We start from the raw sequence: 17,211 nt of genomic DNA, 5'->3' as shown, positions 1-17,211 counted from the left end.
GAATTTCACAGGATCAGCTGCATCACTCCACACAAGAGATCCTTTTGAACATCTGCATATTTGGTAACAATGCATTGTGTCTGCACAATTCTAACATTGTAAAAATGACCTAATGGGAAATGCATGTTCAGCAAATGCAAGTTTAAAAATGCAAACATCATGACCAACTTCAGATCTGTATACTGCTGTGCCGTTTTCATCTGGGAAAATTTATAGCCACCTTGCTACAAATGAATTTTGCAAAAAGATTCAAGACAGGGGAAATTCTTTCCACATTTGTATTAATTAATAATGTTCATCATCGAAGGGATGTAATGCTGAGGCGCTAGTTAGGCCGCATTTGGAGTATTGTGAGCAATTTTGGGCACCGTATCTGAGGAAGGATGTGCTGGCTCTGGAGAGGGTCCAGAGGAGGTCTACAAGAATGATCCCCAGGAATGAGTGGGTTATCATATACGATGGAGAGGATGTTTCCACTAGTGGGAGAGTCTTAGACTAGAGATAATAGCCTCAGAATGAAAGGACACCCTTTTAGGAAAGAGATGAGGAGAAATGTCTTTAGTCAGAGGGTGGTGAATTAGTGGAATTCTTTGTCACAGAAGGCTGTGGAGGCCAAGCCAATGGGTATTTTTAAGGCAGAGATAGATAGATTCTTGATTAGTATGGTTGTTAGGGGTTAAGGGGAGACGACAGGAGAATGGGGTTAGGAGGAGGAGATAGATCAGTCATGATTCAATTGTGGAGTAGACTTGTTGGGGCCAAATGGCAAAATTCTGCTCGTATCGCTTATCTTACCACTATCTGGAACCACGTCAGAGTTTTCCCATCCATCCCACTGCTGACAAAGCAGAGTCAATTTCTCAGTCTCCAATGTGATGACTCCTCTGCGGGGAAGAATTACAATTGAGTTCACTTTGCAACGGTTCGATCTACTGTAAATGGCTCAATTGTAATCACGCATTGTCTTTCTGTGACTGGATAGCATGCAATAAAAGCTTTTCACTGTACCTGGGTACATGTGACAATAAACTAAACTGATAAACTAATGACATTTCAGTTAATGTTTCAGCTGTGATCTGGATTAATAAAGCCACCAGGAACAAAAACTTCCATCAGCTATCCCTTATTTTAAAAAAAAGACACCTTTCTACTGCAGTGGTTGCTTGATTCCAACCTAAATTCCACACAGCAAAACGGTGCTTCCATCATACTTAATATTTAGTTACTAAGTTGCATTTGCAATAATTTATGTACCTCTGCATAAAGTAGGGCAAATCTGTTTTAATGCACTGTTATTACAAAATAGACAAAGCTATAGTCGAAAATACAAATTCTCAAAACTACTTGCAACTCCACCATGGCTGCTACGGGTAGTCAAATTGGAAAGAAGCCTGATCATGCACACAATTTCTCACCAGCACTTTCCAAATGGCCTACAGGACTGCAGCAAAATAAAAGATCTTAACTATGACTAAATTAGGTCTGCAACACATTTAAGATCCCGTCAACTGCTGAATATCCCTGTAAGAAGCTTGGATTATGATGGTAACATTTTTATTAAATTGTATCTGATGCAGAAAACAATCTCCTTTCAATATTATTGCTACATGCTGACCTGAAATAAGCCACATCATGTACCGGTCCACTGCCGTCAGGTTGAGAACACCCAAAAGATTCTTGTGGTGCGTTTTCCACAGGCACTTCAAAAGCTGCAAAATCAGGAGGGGAGGGGTGTCAAGCTTTAAAACGCACAATCAAATAGATAACAATACTCCCAAACAATAAACTGCACCATTGTATTTCAATAATTAATACTACAGTCTGGGATATCTTTAACCCAAGGGTTCCCACCCAGGGGATACATTTGTTGATTCTGGATATGTACATATTTTTTCTCATTGATTGTCGGTGTTTGGTTCTGGTATCTGTTCATCATTAGTTGTTCATAAATAAGTGAAATAACATTGGTATGTGCCATTAAAGTTGCCAGGGGTAAATGGGAAGAAAAAGGTTGGGAACCCTTGCTTTAACTGGTTATGTTGCACAAAGCAGTATAGTTTAGAGATGCAATGTGAAAACAGGCCCTTTGGCCCACCGAGTCCGCACCAACCAGAACATCAACACCATCCTACACACGCCAGGGGCAATGTACATTTATACCAAGCCAATTAACCTACAAACCTGTACGTCTTTGGAATGTGGGAGAAAACCGAAGATCTCGCGGTCACGGGGAGAGCGTGCAAATTTCGTACAGACAGCACCCATATTCGGGATCGAACCCGGGATTCCAGTGCTGTAAGGCGGCAACTCTACTGCTGTGCCGCCAGTTACTGCAAATAGACCATTTATGTTTTTTTGGCGCCTCATTTTAAATTGAGCATCTTACTAGGCAGTACAGTTACCCAATAATTATAGTGTGATGGAGTCAATTACTTATGCCCATCAGTAGCGATGCATACCAGGCCTAGCAGGATCTTCAGTTTGTGCCTCAGGCAGATTCGACTCAACCTCTTGTTTCAAAATATTCTTTTGCGATCTTGTTACATAACGCACTGTTGCGGGAGATTCAGCGTTGCTTCGCCTGAACAGAGAGAATATTTGTGTATATTTGTTGTGGCGGGATCGAGAACACGTATCAAAGTCTAATCAAGAACAAAACAAAACATGGAAAGCCGGCAAAGCGCGAAGCCTAGTGCAGATCAGCAAAAACATCTTTGACCTTCTCTCGTGGGATGAGATAGTACAAGGGTTACGGTAGGAAAAAGATGGAGCTCCGGAATAACATTTTGCAATAACAGGACAGGTCAGGAAGAGACCATTCCCAGCACATGACAACTCTAGCGAACGTGCAAGTTTTATTCTGAAACTTTCAATGTCCGACTTTACCATTTGCAACCCAGGCCAATACAAACAATACTACATTTTCCTTGCAGGTATTCCACAACTATCCTCTGCTCACAGATGCTCTTTTTGTAATGAAAAGATAGATCCACAACTGGAAAATCAAACGATGTTTCTTTCTTCAAGTTTCCCCTTCCCGCATGACTGCTCAAACACAGCCATCCACAAATGCCTGAATATTTGGGGGTTTTGCTCCCCTTTCCCTAGTAGCATAACTACTAGCAATCCCCTACACTTCATCTAAAGAATCCCCATTCAGCTGCCAGTTCACTATGAAGTTAGTTTATGGAAGATTTAGGAAACATTCAAAGCAGGACCAGATTCTCAACGTCAAACATCCTCAGCTCCAAAGTACAGGAAGAACAGCACAACCACCTCAGTGTAGCCTAGAGTATGGCTCATTTGGTGGTTCAATTACCCTGACTAAAGCAAAACTTGGACAGGCAAATATAACAGCCAGACATCCGCTTAAAACTGACAAACAACATTGTCTAATAGGAATAAATGAGAATGTGCAAGAATAGGCCAGGACAGGTTTAAAGATGAACTGACAAAAAAAAAAAAAAAAAAAAAAAATCACGTCTTGGATAGACTGCAATGACTTGGTTTGCCAACTATACTTCATTACAATGAAAAATTCTGGCAGGAAGCTTATGATTGCACCAGACAGCAAAGTGAAAAAAATGTTAATATACACTCGTTAGAGACAAGTACTTCTACAAAATACTTACAACTGGGGTTTGGCAGGACTCCAGGTATGAGAGGTAAAGAAGCTCGACACACTTCGTGGGCTGAGGGCAGTAAATTTGAATTGGTCAAGCCCCTCCATAGGGGCAAAGACGTAGTTGTCAGGGGCAAAGGAGACTTTCTTCTCCATATCTCCAAGGTCCATAGGAGCACCCAGCGGTTGTTGGCTCACACTGCCACTCGCAGTTGGCAAGCTCTCCAATTCTGGCAACAGAGCCTCGTGTTCAGGGATAGTCTGCATGCAAAATAGATTCAAGATAATTTATTGTCATAGAATTGCTTTAATAGATTAAAATGCTAGCTCAACTATATATTTCTATAGGCTCGAGGCAAAACAATATTCTACCCTCCATCGTGCTAACAATGCAATCGTTAAAGACCGTTAAATTTAGTCACAGGTCAATTTGATCCGATTTCTCCCTGTACATTGTAAACAAACTTTTGCCGATCTACTGCACTGGGTGGCACAGTTGGTACAGCTACTGCCTCACAGCACCAGAAGTACTGGTTTCATCCTGGCCTCGGGTGCTATGTATGTGGAGTTTGATGTCGACATGAGTTTGCTTCAGCTTCCTCCCACAAAGCCACATGGGGTTTATAGGTTAACTGGCCTCTAAATTACCCGAGGTGCGTTGGGGGTGGATGCAAAAGTAGGATAAACTGACCTAGTGTGAACAGATGATCAATGACTAGCATGAACTCAGTGGACCAAGGGGCCTGCTTCCATGCTGGATTTTTCAAGTCAAGCAAATTCTATACTTCAATGCATAAAATTCCGATGAGGGATGTGTGTGCAGCAGTTCACCACAATCATGGTGATAAAACTGGGCTATTTAATTTTGGGGTCATACAACACATTCCAAAGATCACAGATTAATAATCCACATTCCAATAACTTGACTGTGGTCCTGGAAATGTAAAATCAAACACTAAAATATTGCAAATATTCATCACCCCAAAACAGTGGTGCTCCTGTGATTAAGTTACTGAACTAGCAGTCCAGACACTAGTTAAAACCTCACTATGGCAATTGAGGAGTTTTAAATTCAGTTTCTAAAACAGAAGGTGCAAGTAAAAATAATCTGTAAATTGAGCCACAGCCATATTCGATGAGATTTGGCAAGGAATAATGCAAGAATTACCACAGGACAGCATCAACAAATTAATTTTACATTATGATACCAGTTAGAAAATATCTAGAAAATATATTGCTTCAGTAAGTTTGGAAATGAAGATACATTAACAAGAAATATAATCATGGTGCTCACCGATTTGCTGTTCGAATTGTCCACTATCTCGCCTTGTTTTTTTTTAGTCGACTGAGGCTTGACAGCTGAAAAATGTGAAACAATTAGGGCTTTGATCATCTCTTAATTACATTCAAACATGACCGTTGCCACTTTAGTTAATTCGCAACTGCTTATGTGTACAAAACTAGAGATGGAATACACAAAAATGCTGGAGAAACTCAGCGGGTGCAGCAGCATCAATGGAGCGAAGGAAATAAGTAACGTTTCTGGCCGAAACCCTTCTTCAGAGATGGAATACAGTGGCTTAACGAATCTCAGGAACTCCCTTTTCCCTAGCCCTCTGGCAATAATTTCTCATATGTCCTTGTGACCGCTGATATTGAGAAAAATACTCTTGACTGTGCCAAGAGCACCCAAGTTAAAGTTTAAGGTTGGTCGGTTTCCAGCAGCTAGTGTTAATTGAGAACAATGCTAAGGAACAAGCATTTTGTACCCTCCTCACACACGATCAACTGTTCAGAATTAAATAGCAACCTGCCATTAAAATTAATAAAGCCGATCATACTGAGAACTGATGGCTCAGCCCGCCTCCTTGTCAGAAACAGTGCAACATTTGTCATTTTGACGTCTAGAAGTCTGGCAAGATAATTTGAATTTCAATGACTGAACCCTCACTGTAAATTCACAGATCACTTGAAAGATAGTTTGACTAACAAAGCCCAGAGGTTATTACCTGCCATATAGAGGACACACCTATCTTAAAAAGGTGTCCTTAACATTTTTGACTGCAGAGTAGGGCATGGTAGAATAATAAGTCTTGAGTAGGGAAAATTATACCAAGGCAAGAAAAGAACTCTTGGATAACGTTAATGTATTTGCACACATTTAATCCAACAAACCGCTTTGATTTCCATTTTAATTATTCACACAAATGCTTCAGTTGCCAGTAGCATATTAAATATTCTGACTATTCTCCACATCAAAGTTCAACTAGGAATTTTTTTAAACCAGTGCAAAGAGACTATATTAATTATGAATGGAATGACAGGTTGCAGTTTATATAAAATGTAAATATGAAGGCATGCTAATTATTGACAGACCTGGTGAGCTAGTCCCAATTCAGAATAGGAAAGACCAAAGATGGAGACAACCAGATTTTTATTTTGTCTACCTTTATCTTAATTCTCAGAATGTTTCTCAAGATCTCTCCAATTTTGTTTTGCAGATCAAAGCAATTAGTCCCAACCTGTTTAATAAACTATTCCAAGCACTAACACACTTGCCCATCCTCCTTCAACCTACAACAATTTGAGAACAGGAAGAAATAGCTTAGGTTGCTATTTTACTCCCACTCTCCCAGCCAGCTTGACTGAAATCTTTTTTGCTATGGGTGCACAAATGCACAATGTTTGATGCGGCAATGGTGTATCGGAACAATACATAGTTACTGCAAGATTAGCCTTTTTGATCTAGGATACATACCACAATATTCCTTTTGGCATTTTGGAGAGCTGCCAGACAAAATTATATCCCAAAGTGCTTGTCATGCACGTCGCCACGATCATTGATATGTCAATGAAATCTGTCAAATAAATCTGACAGCAGTCTTGACAATGAATCCCTAATGGTTTAAATCCATCCTTACTTGAATCCAATTTAAAGACCCATCTTTAAACTTTGCTTTGAGGTAAGTTTTGTCACAGTTTGGCCTTAGACAATAATATCTCTTTCAAATTCAATGGTCTGGGTGGGTAGCACCACAAATTAGATTTGCATGATCAAAGAAGAGTGAAACACTTCCTAGGAGGCAACAGCACAGATATTGAGCATAACTATTGGAACTGGACTTATCCAGTTACAAGTATTGGACGTACAACGTAGACAGGAAGACTGGAGACGAGAAGCAAATCACTCACTACTGAACACATAGCTTTTGCCTTGCTGTACAGCAATGTATTTATGCGGACTGCAATTATTTCTAGCAATGGCGAATGCAAGGACCCTTAACCACATTAAAGTACAGAAGGATCTTGGGGTCCACGTCATTGCTCTGAACGTGGCACAAAAGTAGATAGTGGAATGAAGGGGTATGGCATGCTTGCTTCATTGGTCAGGCTGGATTAGTGGATTTTAGATGTAAGGTTGGACAAATTTGGATTGTGTTCTCCCGATTGTCAGAGGCTGAGGGGAAACCCAATTGATATATACACAATTGTGGGAAACATAGATAGGGTAGACAGAACCTTTTGCTCAGGATGAAAATTCAACGGGCATAGCTTTAACCACATTTGTTGCAATAAAATTCCACCTGACAGGGCAGTGGAATGTCGAAGAACAGAGGGGCGTTGCAGTCCATACTTCCCAGACAGTGGCAACACAAATGGAGACGGGGTTATAGGTAGCATATGGCATTCTTGACTTCATACGCTAGGCAGAATAGAAAAGTTGGACAACTTTACAAAACACAGGTTAGGCCACACTTGCACTGTTTGCAGCTTTGTATAGAAGGATGCAGGCCAAACGCAAGAAATGGGACTATTGAAAGTGGGCAAAGGAAACCGGGTAAACATAGTGGACCAAAGGGCCCATATGAGTGCGGTACGATGGCGACTCGACTTCTGCTTCTTGACAAGTAGCAGAGGACGAAAATCAGTTTGAAACCCTGCATTTACAATCGCCCATCCAATTTAATGCACTTAATCCTAATTAATGCATGCTTTGAATTTGTGGACAAGCAAAAGGTAAGAGCTTTTTGGCACGGTAATCAATAATTGCATATCAATTTAAAAAGTCAGAACATTTGATTTTGATGGACTGCGAAAATCAATGTAAATGTTACTTAGTGTGCAATTGCCAGTCAGAAGTGAATATTTGAAATACTTTAAACTTATCTCAACACCCCAGCAACCTCACTCATTTAAAGAATGCAAGATAAGACAGTTTCTCCTGCAACAGCCCCAACAATAAAAAAGAAACCCTTACCTTCTTTCTTCCTTGCAGCTGGCACTTTTGTCCCTGTCTTTTGAATTGCTCCTTGTTGTTGACTTCTGGTTCCCACGGCCACTGTACAATTCCCCTTGTTACTGGCCATATTGGATTTGACTTGGCTTACCTGTGTGAAACAGCGAAGAATCAAATTAGTGGCATTCAGCCCCTCAGCCCCTTCAACAAGATCACAGACAATCTAGCAAGATCCATCTACTGTACTCTTCTCATAACCCTTTACTCTCTTAAAGAGAACCCCAACAATAGCTGGTTTGAATGAATTCAATGACTGGGTAGGATAACTCAAAAGATTCAGCCAGAATACAAATATTTCCATCGCAACCCTCAGGCATACTTCATGTTCCGACTCCAATTCCTAGTTCTAAATTACTCAGCCAGGGAGAGCATTTTCAATCCATGGTGATCTATGCTTAATTCCAAGTATTCTAGCCTTATACCACAAAGCCATCTATATTCACCAGATCTACTGGATTAATTTAATCTACTCCATGTCACATTGTCAGAACGTAAATTAGTGAACCATGATTTTCCTGACATAAATCTATGCTAATATTGTCGTTATTCATTCTCTTTTTAATCACATCGTTGGTCCTAGCAATTTCTTAAACTACAGGCTTGAATTCTACTTTCGTCCCCCTTTCTTAAATAGTGGGATTGTAGTAGAATCTACTAAATCCCACGACAGAAGGCAAAGAACAAACGACACTTAGCTGAGATCCTTACCAACGACATCCTTACCAATCATAACCCGTGTTCAGATAAGGCCAATTAGTGCACCTGAGCTTGCAGTTGTTATTGAGCTCTTGTGGGTGGACCTTCTCTTGAGGCTACTGGCGAGTCGTCAGCAGTAACAGGCTGTATGCAAAACCAACGTGGGCGTGAAGGCGCCATAGGATCACGTTTACAACCCTCTAATCTATAGGACCCATTCCAGAACATCTCCTCTCCCTCATTTTAAGGATGAAAATCAATGTACGAATTATTCTCACTAGCCACTGATTAAAAAAAAAATCCTGTTGGGATTGTGTCTTAAATGAAATTCATGTGAAAAAGTCAAATCATTTAATCCAAACACCCTAATGTCTCACCCAAACACCCATATCTTGATTAGTACAAGTGTCTAAATAGATAGATTCTTGATTGTTACGGGAGTCAGGGGTTATGGGGAGAAGGCAGGAGAATGGGATTAGGTACGAGAGATAGATCAGCCATGATTGAATGGCAGAGTAGGCTTGATGGGCCTAATTCTGCTTCTATCATTTATGAGTTAATGGTCCTATTCAACTCATTTTTCTTTCACTAAAGCCATATCAACCATACTGTAATCTATGTAATGTTCAGGGACATTAACTGAGAAATTTCCAAACTGAACAGCAACATCAGAAGTCGCAAGAGCCCCATCTTTTTGATAAACCTTTACCTTTGGAGCTACAAGTCCAGGCCCCATTGCTGCCTTAGGCACATTTTTTGCCATTGATCTTGTTACCCTCATTTCAGTAGATGGCAATGTAGCCTGAAAAAAAACGAACAAATTACAATTACAAAGTAAATAGCAACTCTGCTTCATTTAATCATTAACAATGTGTACACATTGCTAATGAAAGGTAATTTATCCCTTGTGCTAAATGATCTTCAAACACAGGTTCAATAACAAGTTTTCAACAAATTTGCATCCAAATCTAGTCTCGTTATATTGAAATGCAGTTTTAGAATTGCTAATATACACTGGACCTGTAATGTGAGCCATACTGCAAATAAACTGAAAAATCAACAGCTGGTTAGACTCAAATTGCAGAGACCACAATAAGCAAACTAAATACACATCTAGGAACCATCCAATTAATTCCTAAAAATAACTCAAGTGAATGCAGTAATTATAAAAGGAGAATGTTGGCATTCTTTGTTTCTGGCACTCTCCGGATCTTTATTACCGAGTAGGAAAACTGTGAAACACCAAAGACCACATTTTGTTCCAATTGCCTATATTCTTTGTGCAAACCTTATTTGCCTCACTTCAACTTGAAGTGCAACGGGAATTGGACAAGTAAGGTCAAATAAGTACACCATCTGAACGAGCAAATTCTATGATTTATTGAGCTGTTAGCTTTCCTTTACATCCTCAATAATGGACCAAAATGATCACCCTTGGTTATAATTAACATTTGAAGCAGCATCAACCATCATTTGCTTTGGAGAAAACTTTAAACTTGTACCATCCTCGGCATACAAGTGTTTGCTAACTTCACTTCCGACAGGTCTTTGCCTTCCATCACAGTGAGGAGGATATTCACTCTGATGGATGGTTGTGTGTCTTGTAAAATTGTTTCTTTTGTTGCATGGCTGCAGAAACCAAAGTTCCTAGCGGAAAAATAAGGTTCATTGTATTCTATTGTACTGTATTGAAAAGCCAACAACTACTTTTAGATCATATCCTTAGTCGTCAAAGGGAATGGAACATTATTTTCAATAATTGTGGACATTAATTTATACCAGGGGTTTTTGGGTACATCAATGCATTCCTTCCAAGATCTTGCCATCCAAATCTGCTCACCGCACAAACCATCATGCAGACATCAGCCAACAATTCCATTGGAAGAACTTGTACATTTTTGGAAACATGGAAAGATAACACCCATCGACAATCTTCTCCCCACAACAACTTCAAGGATGTCATGTGTTATGGGATGAAGGCAGAAGAATGGGTTTGAGACAGATCACCCATGATTGAATAGCAGAGTAGACTTGAAGTGCTGAATGGCCTAATTCTGCTCCTATAACTGATGAACTGAGCTAATACATAATTCTCCCCAAAGCTACCATGACCTTTCCTTTATACATTCTGTCTTTGAAGCAATATCACCCAGCATATGAAGCAATGTCACACAGCATAGATGGCACTTCAATCATTTAACACTCATTTACACTGTTGGATCATTGAGGTGGTATTACCTTCGTACCATCAAAGGTTTGTTCAATTTTTCCTTGGTTCTTATCAGTTGTAACCGAGTCAACAAGCTGTACTTTGCCTCTGTGCTGATGTTCACAGACTTTCAAGGAGTCCTTTCTAACATCATTCTCTCCAAAGCTACCATTACCTTTCCTTTATACATTCTATCTTTGATGCAATGCCACTAATTCTCAGTCACACAGCATGAATGGCCATTCCAATCATTGAACCCAAGGCAAGCACCACCATCCTCCCACGAGCCGCAGCATACGACTACATTTGCAGCGTAGCTCCAATGCATGAACACCTTACCTTCTCTTTGGATTTTGGTGGCAGAGGTTTTAAATCCCGGAATGGGATCAGGTCTGGCCTATAAACCCCAACCCGAAAGACAGGTTTGTGGTTCTCGCGTTGCTCTTTCAATTTCCGGAGGGCCTTTTCCTCCTTGTAACGTTGCAGCATCGCCAGGCGAGAAGCTGCTGCCGTCTCCTTAACTGGGCAGGGTTCTACAAATGCAAGAAGATTAAGCAACACAAGCCTTAAAAATTAAAAGGTTCTTCTGCATACAGTACTGTAGGAGACAAGACTTTTTCACTTTGCTATAAATGGCAAAAGAGATAAAGGAACAGAGCAGAACACCACAATCAGTACCTTTGAAATATGAGACATGGCAACACCTTAGGCTTTGTCTAGAATCCTGCAAGGTGCCGAATTGGATCAAAAATCTGGTACAGAATGAAGAACCCATTCATACTCATCTATAATTTTTGTCAGTATAGAGGGCATGAAACCCATCAGAACCAAGCTTAATTTGCTATCTGCAGAGATATCCAATTAGCCCATTCCCCCACTTGATAACCCTAGCCTCAAAATTATATCCTTCAAGTGCCTACCTAATTTCTATACGAAATCTTAGACCATCACCACTTCCAACATATTCATGAGCATCAAATTCCAGGACTTGCTGCATCGAAAAGCGTTCACATCTTCCTTGTATCGTTTGCCCAAAATCTCAAATCCACATTCTAATTGCCCAGTTTGAAGCCCAAGATGTTTTGATAATTAAAGACAAAGTACCAGATTAATTCAGCAGGAATCTATAGTCACACCGCACTATAATAGTCTATAATTTAGCAGGTCACACCGCACATATGGAGAACATGGGATTGATTGGGTCAGTCAGAAGGGACAACGTCTAAATTATCCACATTCTCTAGAGATGTAGCCTGATCTGCTGAATTACTCCAACACTATCTTTTCTTGCAAACCAGTTGCAAGAAAAGATAGCGAATGGGAGGCTTGAATGTGCAGTTCCTGCCTGGATGAGTAACCTCTCTTCAGAGTCTTGCACATTAACTCTCATAATCGCTCAGAAATCCACTCCCACCCACCACTATCAAGTCAAGTTTATTTGTCACCTACACATACGAGATGTGCAGTGAAATGAAAAGTGGCAATGCTCGCAGAGTTTGTGCAAAAAGACAACAAACAAACTATCCTCCTTTCCCAAACATCACCCACTCCCCACCACTCCTTCCCCAACTACCCCCTCCACCCACTTCTCCCTCCCACCCCCCAGCTCCTTCTGCTTAAATATCCACTCCAACCCACCACTGCCTTCCCATCCCAAATATCACCCGCTCCCAACTGGATGGATTTAAGAGAGAGTTAGATAGAACTCTAGGGGCTAGTGGAATTAAGGGATAAGGGGAGAAGGCAGGCACGGGTTATTGATAGGGGACGATCAGCCATGATCACAATGAATGTCGAAGGGCCGAATGGCCTCCTCCTGCACCTATTTTCTATGTAATTCTCCCCTCTTCCTTCCCCACCACCCCTCCTTCCCCCACCACCCTCCTTGTCCCTCCCACCTTCTCCTTCCTCCTCCCTCCACTCACCCAACTACCTCCCACCACAACCGCGGCTCCCCTCCCTCCCTCCCTCCACCAACCCAACTACCTCCCACCAACACCACCACCACCGCGGCTCCCCTCCCTCCCTCACCCGCGGCTTCCTCGAGGACGGGCGGCTCGAAGCGGCGGCTCTTGCGGAAGGCGACCTGGCGGTTCTCCTTCTGGGCGACGGAGCGGCGGCGGGCGCGCTTCACCCGCAGCGCCTCGGTGTTCAGGCCCGCCGTCTTGTAGCGCTCGGCGAAGCGGCTGCCCGCGGCCTCCATGGCGGCGACGGCTCCTCTTCTTCGGGGGACTCGGGTCTCGAATGTCAGAGCTTCGGGGGGACTCGGGTCACGACTCTCAGGGCTTCGGGGGGACTCGGGTCACGACTCTTGGGGCTTCGGGGGTGTCGGGGCCAGACTCTCAGGGCTTCGGGGGGACTCGGGTCACGACTCTCCGGGCTTCGGGGGTGTCGGGTCTCGACTCTCGGGGCTTCGGGGGGACTCGGGTCACGACTCTCCGGGCTTCGGGCGGCCGAGGGTGAGGCGGACCGGGCAGAGCGAACCTCGCGAGCGGGGGATCGCCAACAGAATCAACGATGAGAAGGAATGGGTGACGTTTGTTTTCAACCGCCGTCCGTTTTGAATCTCTCTCTTCCCATTGGCTAATCCCAGACGCTTCCCTCGCTCCCGATTGCTCCATTCCCCCCCGGCAACACGACCAACGGCCAATTAACGCACAGCTCCTCTCCCATTGGCCGCGTCCTCCATCATCGCCGCCCTTCGATTGGCCGCTGGTCCAATGGGAAGCTGAGAGAAACGCACCGTTCTGATTGGTCCCTGCACACCGTCCAATGACGCATGAGGGCACGACAACGGTGCATTCTGATTGGAGGGAAACCGGGAGGAGAAGGAGGAGGGGAGCACCCGGAGGAAACCCACGCGGTTCGGGGGAGAACGTGCCAACTCCTCACAGACAGCAACAGGATCCAACCCGGGACACCGGCGTCGCGAGGCAGCAACTCTACCGGCTGCCCCACCGTGCCTCGCACCTCCGAAGCACCGCTAGCCCAGAAGTTTTTCTTCTGTGCGTTTACGTTGGGAGGAACTGCAGATGCAACCGAAGATTTAACCTAAGATCTTCCATGCTTTTGTTCTGCTAGAAGCATTACGAAGCTGGAGAACGGACCCTCCAGATAGACACGAAATAGGGTGATTTCACCAAAGGTCAAATGAGCGTAGATCCCCCCTCAAGTTAATAATGCCTTACTTTTGATGAAATTCAGCAAGCAAACGCGATAATTCCCGATATTTTGGATCTTAAAATCACCACGGCAATTGTCAGCTGTTCACTTCCGCCGCTTTCTACCTTCAGTTCCCTCTTGTAATTACCTTACTTTCTATCTTTTTTTTTGCCTGAAAATTTAGGTCGCTGTGCTTCACGGTCACCCCGACTAGCACAGAAAATTTCAGCTCAAATATCGGCCGTTTACCATGTTTTTAACGGGTGGGAAAGTGTGTGTTTCCCCATTCACTTACATGTACCAAACTGAGAGATGTCCTCCAGTTAAAATTTTCGGTCACGTGAGGGGGGATCTACGCTCATTTGACCTTTGGTGAAATCACCCTATACTGGAGTCTTATTGAGTCCACATCGTAAGATTAAAAACTGTGCAGCCAGAGTTGGACCCACTTCTCGGCATCTACATACAATGGCGTTGTGCTTCGTGTGCACAAGAGCTCTTGAAAACATCCAGTGAATTGACCTCCATCTGCAGTATAGTTGGTCATACAGCCATACAGCGTGGAAAGAAGCCTTTCAGCCCAACTCGTCCATTCTGACCAAGGTGCCCATCTAAGCCAGTCCCATTTGTCTGCTGCATTTGACCCGTAGCCCTCCAAACCATCCATGTACCTCTACTACAATCAGTCTGAAGAAGGGTCCCAAGCTGAAATATCATCTATCCGTGTCCTCCCAAGATGATGTCTAGCTGTCCAAGTGTCATGCACCAATTTAGATTTTTACGCAGTTTTGCAATAATACGTTGTGATCTTTATCGTAACCCCCAACCCAACCTCACCACTGAACTACTATGAACTTTGCATAAGACTAAAACACAAGGAACTGCAGATGTTGGCATCTTGAGTGAAAAACAAAGCAACTCAGTGGGTCAGCCAGCATTTCCGGAGGACATGGATAGGTGACATTTAGGGTCGGGATCCATCTTCAGACCCAATGTATTCCTACTCATGCCTGCCTTGGCTTATGTGATCTCCTCGTTTCCCAACATTTTAACTTCCCTTCCCATTCCCATACTGACATTTCTGTCCTGGGCCTCCTCCACTGTTAGAGTCAGGCCACATGCAAATTGGAGGAACAGAACCTCACATTTTGTTGGTAGACACAAAATGCTGGAGTAACTCAGCGGGTCAGGCAGCATCTCCGGAGAGAAGGAATGGGCGATGTTTCGGGTCGAGACGCAAGGGTCTCGACCCGAAACCCAAGTGTCTACCTTCGATTTAAATCAGCATCTGTAGTTCTTTCTTACTCATATTTCGTTGTGCAGCTTACAACCCAGCAGTATGAATATTAATCTCTAATTTCAAGAAACCCCTGCATTCTCTCTCTTCCCCCACTCCCCCACCTCAGTCATCCTACAAGTTCTCCTGTTTGCATCCCTGTGTCTCTTTGTTATCACTCCCAGCCCACAATGGGCTAATATGGGCTCCACCCTTCCATGGTCATCTGTTCCCGCCCTGTTTTGTTCTGGCCTTTTCTTATCTCCAGTTACTCCCCACACTTCTTTCAGTCTGATGAAGGGTCCCAACACGAAACGGCACCCATCCTTATTCTCCAGAGATGCTGCCTGACCCCCGAGATGCTGAGTTTATTTTTACTTTCATTCAGAGACTCAGCACGGAAACAGGCCCATCGGCCCACCAAGTCCGTGCTGACCAGCAGTCCCCGCACACTAACATTACCCTACACACGCTAGGGACAATTTACATTTATACCAAGCCAATTAGCCTACAAACCTGAGGTAGACACAAAATGCTGGAGTAACCCAGTGGGACAGGCAGCGTCTCTGGAGAGAAGGAATGGGTGGCGTTTCGGGACAAGACCCTTCTTCAGACTGAAACGTCACCCATTCCTTCTCTCCAGAGATGCTGCCTGTCCCGCTGAGTTACTCCAGCATTTTGTGTCTACCTTTGATTTAAACCAGCATCTGCAGTTTTACAAACCTGGAGTGTGGGAGGAAACTGAAGATCTTGGAGAAAACCCGCGCAAGTCACGGGGAGAACGTACAAACTCTGTATAGTCAAGCTCCTGTAGTCAGGATCAAACCTGGGCCTGTGGCGCTATAAGGCAGCAACTCTACCACTGCACCATTGTGCCGCCTTCCTCTAGCACGTTGTGTAAATAGTATTGTTCACCCAATATATGATATATTGTGATATATTCTGTTCCATTTTATTCTGTGCAGGATTCACATGTTGTGTCCCTCACCAACACATCGCCTGGAGTCTGAATATATACAAGAGGTAAGATTTGTATCTTACAGTGAAACTTAAAAATGGAGCTCTGGGAATAACAAAACACAACATTGTTATAGCTGGAAGGCAAACAAAAAAATACATCAGACAGAGAAGGTGTATGAAGTTAAAGCGACTTTTGCTTGTGTTTTTAAGATGTCATACCACTGACAAGGCCTTTACACATATTTCCTATCCTTAATTAAGAATACGGAGTAAGCCATTTAGAACGGAGACGAGGAAACAGTTTTTCTCACAGAGACTGGTGAGTCTGTGGAATTCACTGCCTCAGAGGGCGGTGGAGGCAGGTTCTCTGGATGCTTTCAAGAGAGAGCTAGATAGGGCTCTTAAAAATAGCGGAGCATTCAATGTGATCATGGCTCATCATCCCCAATCAGTACCCCGTTCCTGCCTTCTCCCCATATCCCCTGACCGCTATTTTTAAGAGCCCTATCTAGCTCTCTCTTGAAAGTATCCAGAGAACGTGCCTCCACTGCCCCCTGAGGCAGAGAATTCCACAGATTCACCACTCTCTGTGAGGAAAAAGTGTTTCCTCGTCTCCGTTCTAAATGGCTTACTCTTATTCTTAAACTGTGGCCCCTGGTTCTGGACTCCCCCAACATCGGGAACATGTTTCCTGCCTCTAGCGTGTCCAAACCCTTAACAATCTTATATGTTTCAATGAGATCTCCTCTCATCCTTCTAAACTCCAGAGTGTACAGGCCCAGCTGCTCCATTCTCTCAGCATATGACAGTCCCGCCATCCCGGGAATTAACTTTGTAAACCTACGCTGCACTCCCTCAATAGCAAGAATAGAAGAAGCGTCGCAGCAGAGGGGCCTCGGAGGCGGTGGAGCCTCGTGACGGCGGTGGCGTCTCATGGCGGTGGCGTCTCGTGGCGGTGGCGTCTCATGGCGGTCTCTCGGCAGCGGTGG

At 43.5% G+C, this 17,211-nt stretch overlaps 1 protein-coding gene across 3 annotated transcripts in view; it reads right to left on the bottom strand.

Annotated features, from left to right (window-relative positions):
* Window positions 1-13,145, bottom strand: part of dlgap5 (discs, large (Drosophila) homolog-associated protein 5) — a 30,380-nt gene extending 17,235 nt beyond the window's left edge. For 2 of the 3 annotated variants that reach the window (XR_008726296.1, XM_055663349.1), the window contains exons 1-9: window positions 12,856-13,143; window positions 11,164-11,357; window positions 9,325-9,417; window positions 7,881-8,010; window positions 4,917-4,981; window positions 3,633-3,883; window positions 2,460-2,581; window positions 1,616-1,709; window positions 796-884 (exon numbers count right to left, since the gene is read on the bottom strand). Coding sequence is in view for 2 of the 3 variants with exons in the window: in XM_055663349.1 (XP_055519324.1) it covers window positions 796-884; window positions 1,616-1,709; window positions 2,460-2,581; window positions 3,633-3,883; window positions 4,917-4,981; window positions 7,881-8,010; window positions 9,325-9,417; window positions 11,164-11,357; window positions 12,856-13,027 (1,210 nt within the window). In the remaining variant the exon portion in view is untranslated. Of the gene's footprint in view, window positions 1-795; window positions 885-1,615; window positions 1,710-2,459; window positions 2,582-3,632; window positions 3,884-4,916; window positions 4,982-7,880; window positions 8,011-9,324; window positions 9,418-11,163; window positions 11,358-12,855 lie in introns of all 3 variants that reach the window. The other variant, XM_055663350.1, reaches the window with a different exon arrangement.
* Window positions 13,146-17,211: the final 4,066 nt, after the last annotated feature.

This window comes from Leucoraja erinacea, chromosome 37, assembly GCF_028641065.1.
Source record: "Leucoraja erinacea ecotype New England chromosome 37, Leri_hhj_1, whole genome shotgun sequence".
Taxonomy (NCBI): domain Eukaryota; kingdom Metazoa; phylum Chordata; class Chondrichthyes; order Rajiformes; family Rajidae; genus Leucoraja; species Leucoraja erinaceus.
The sequence above is the reverse complement of the archived record's forward strand: the minus strand, read 5'-3'. Positions and strand labels throughout refer to the sequence as shown.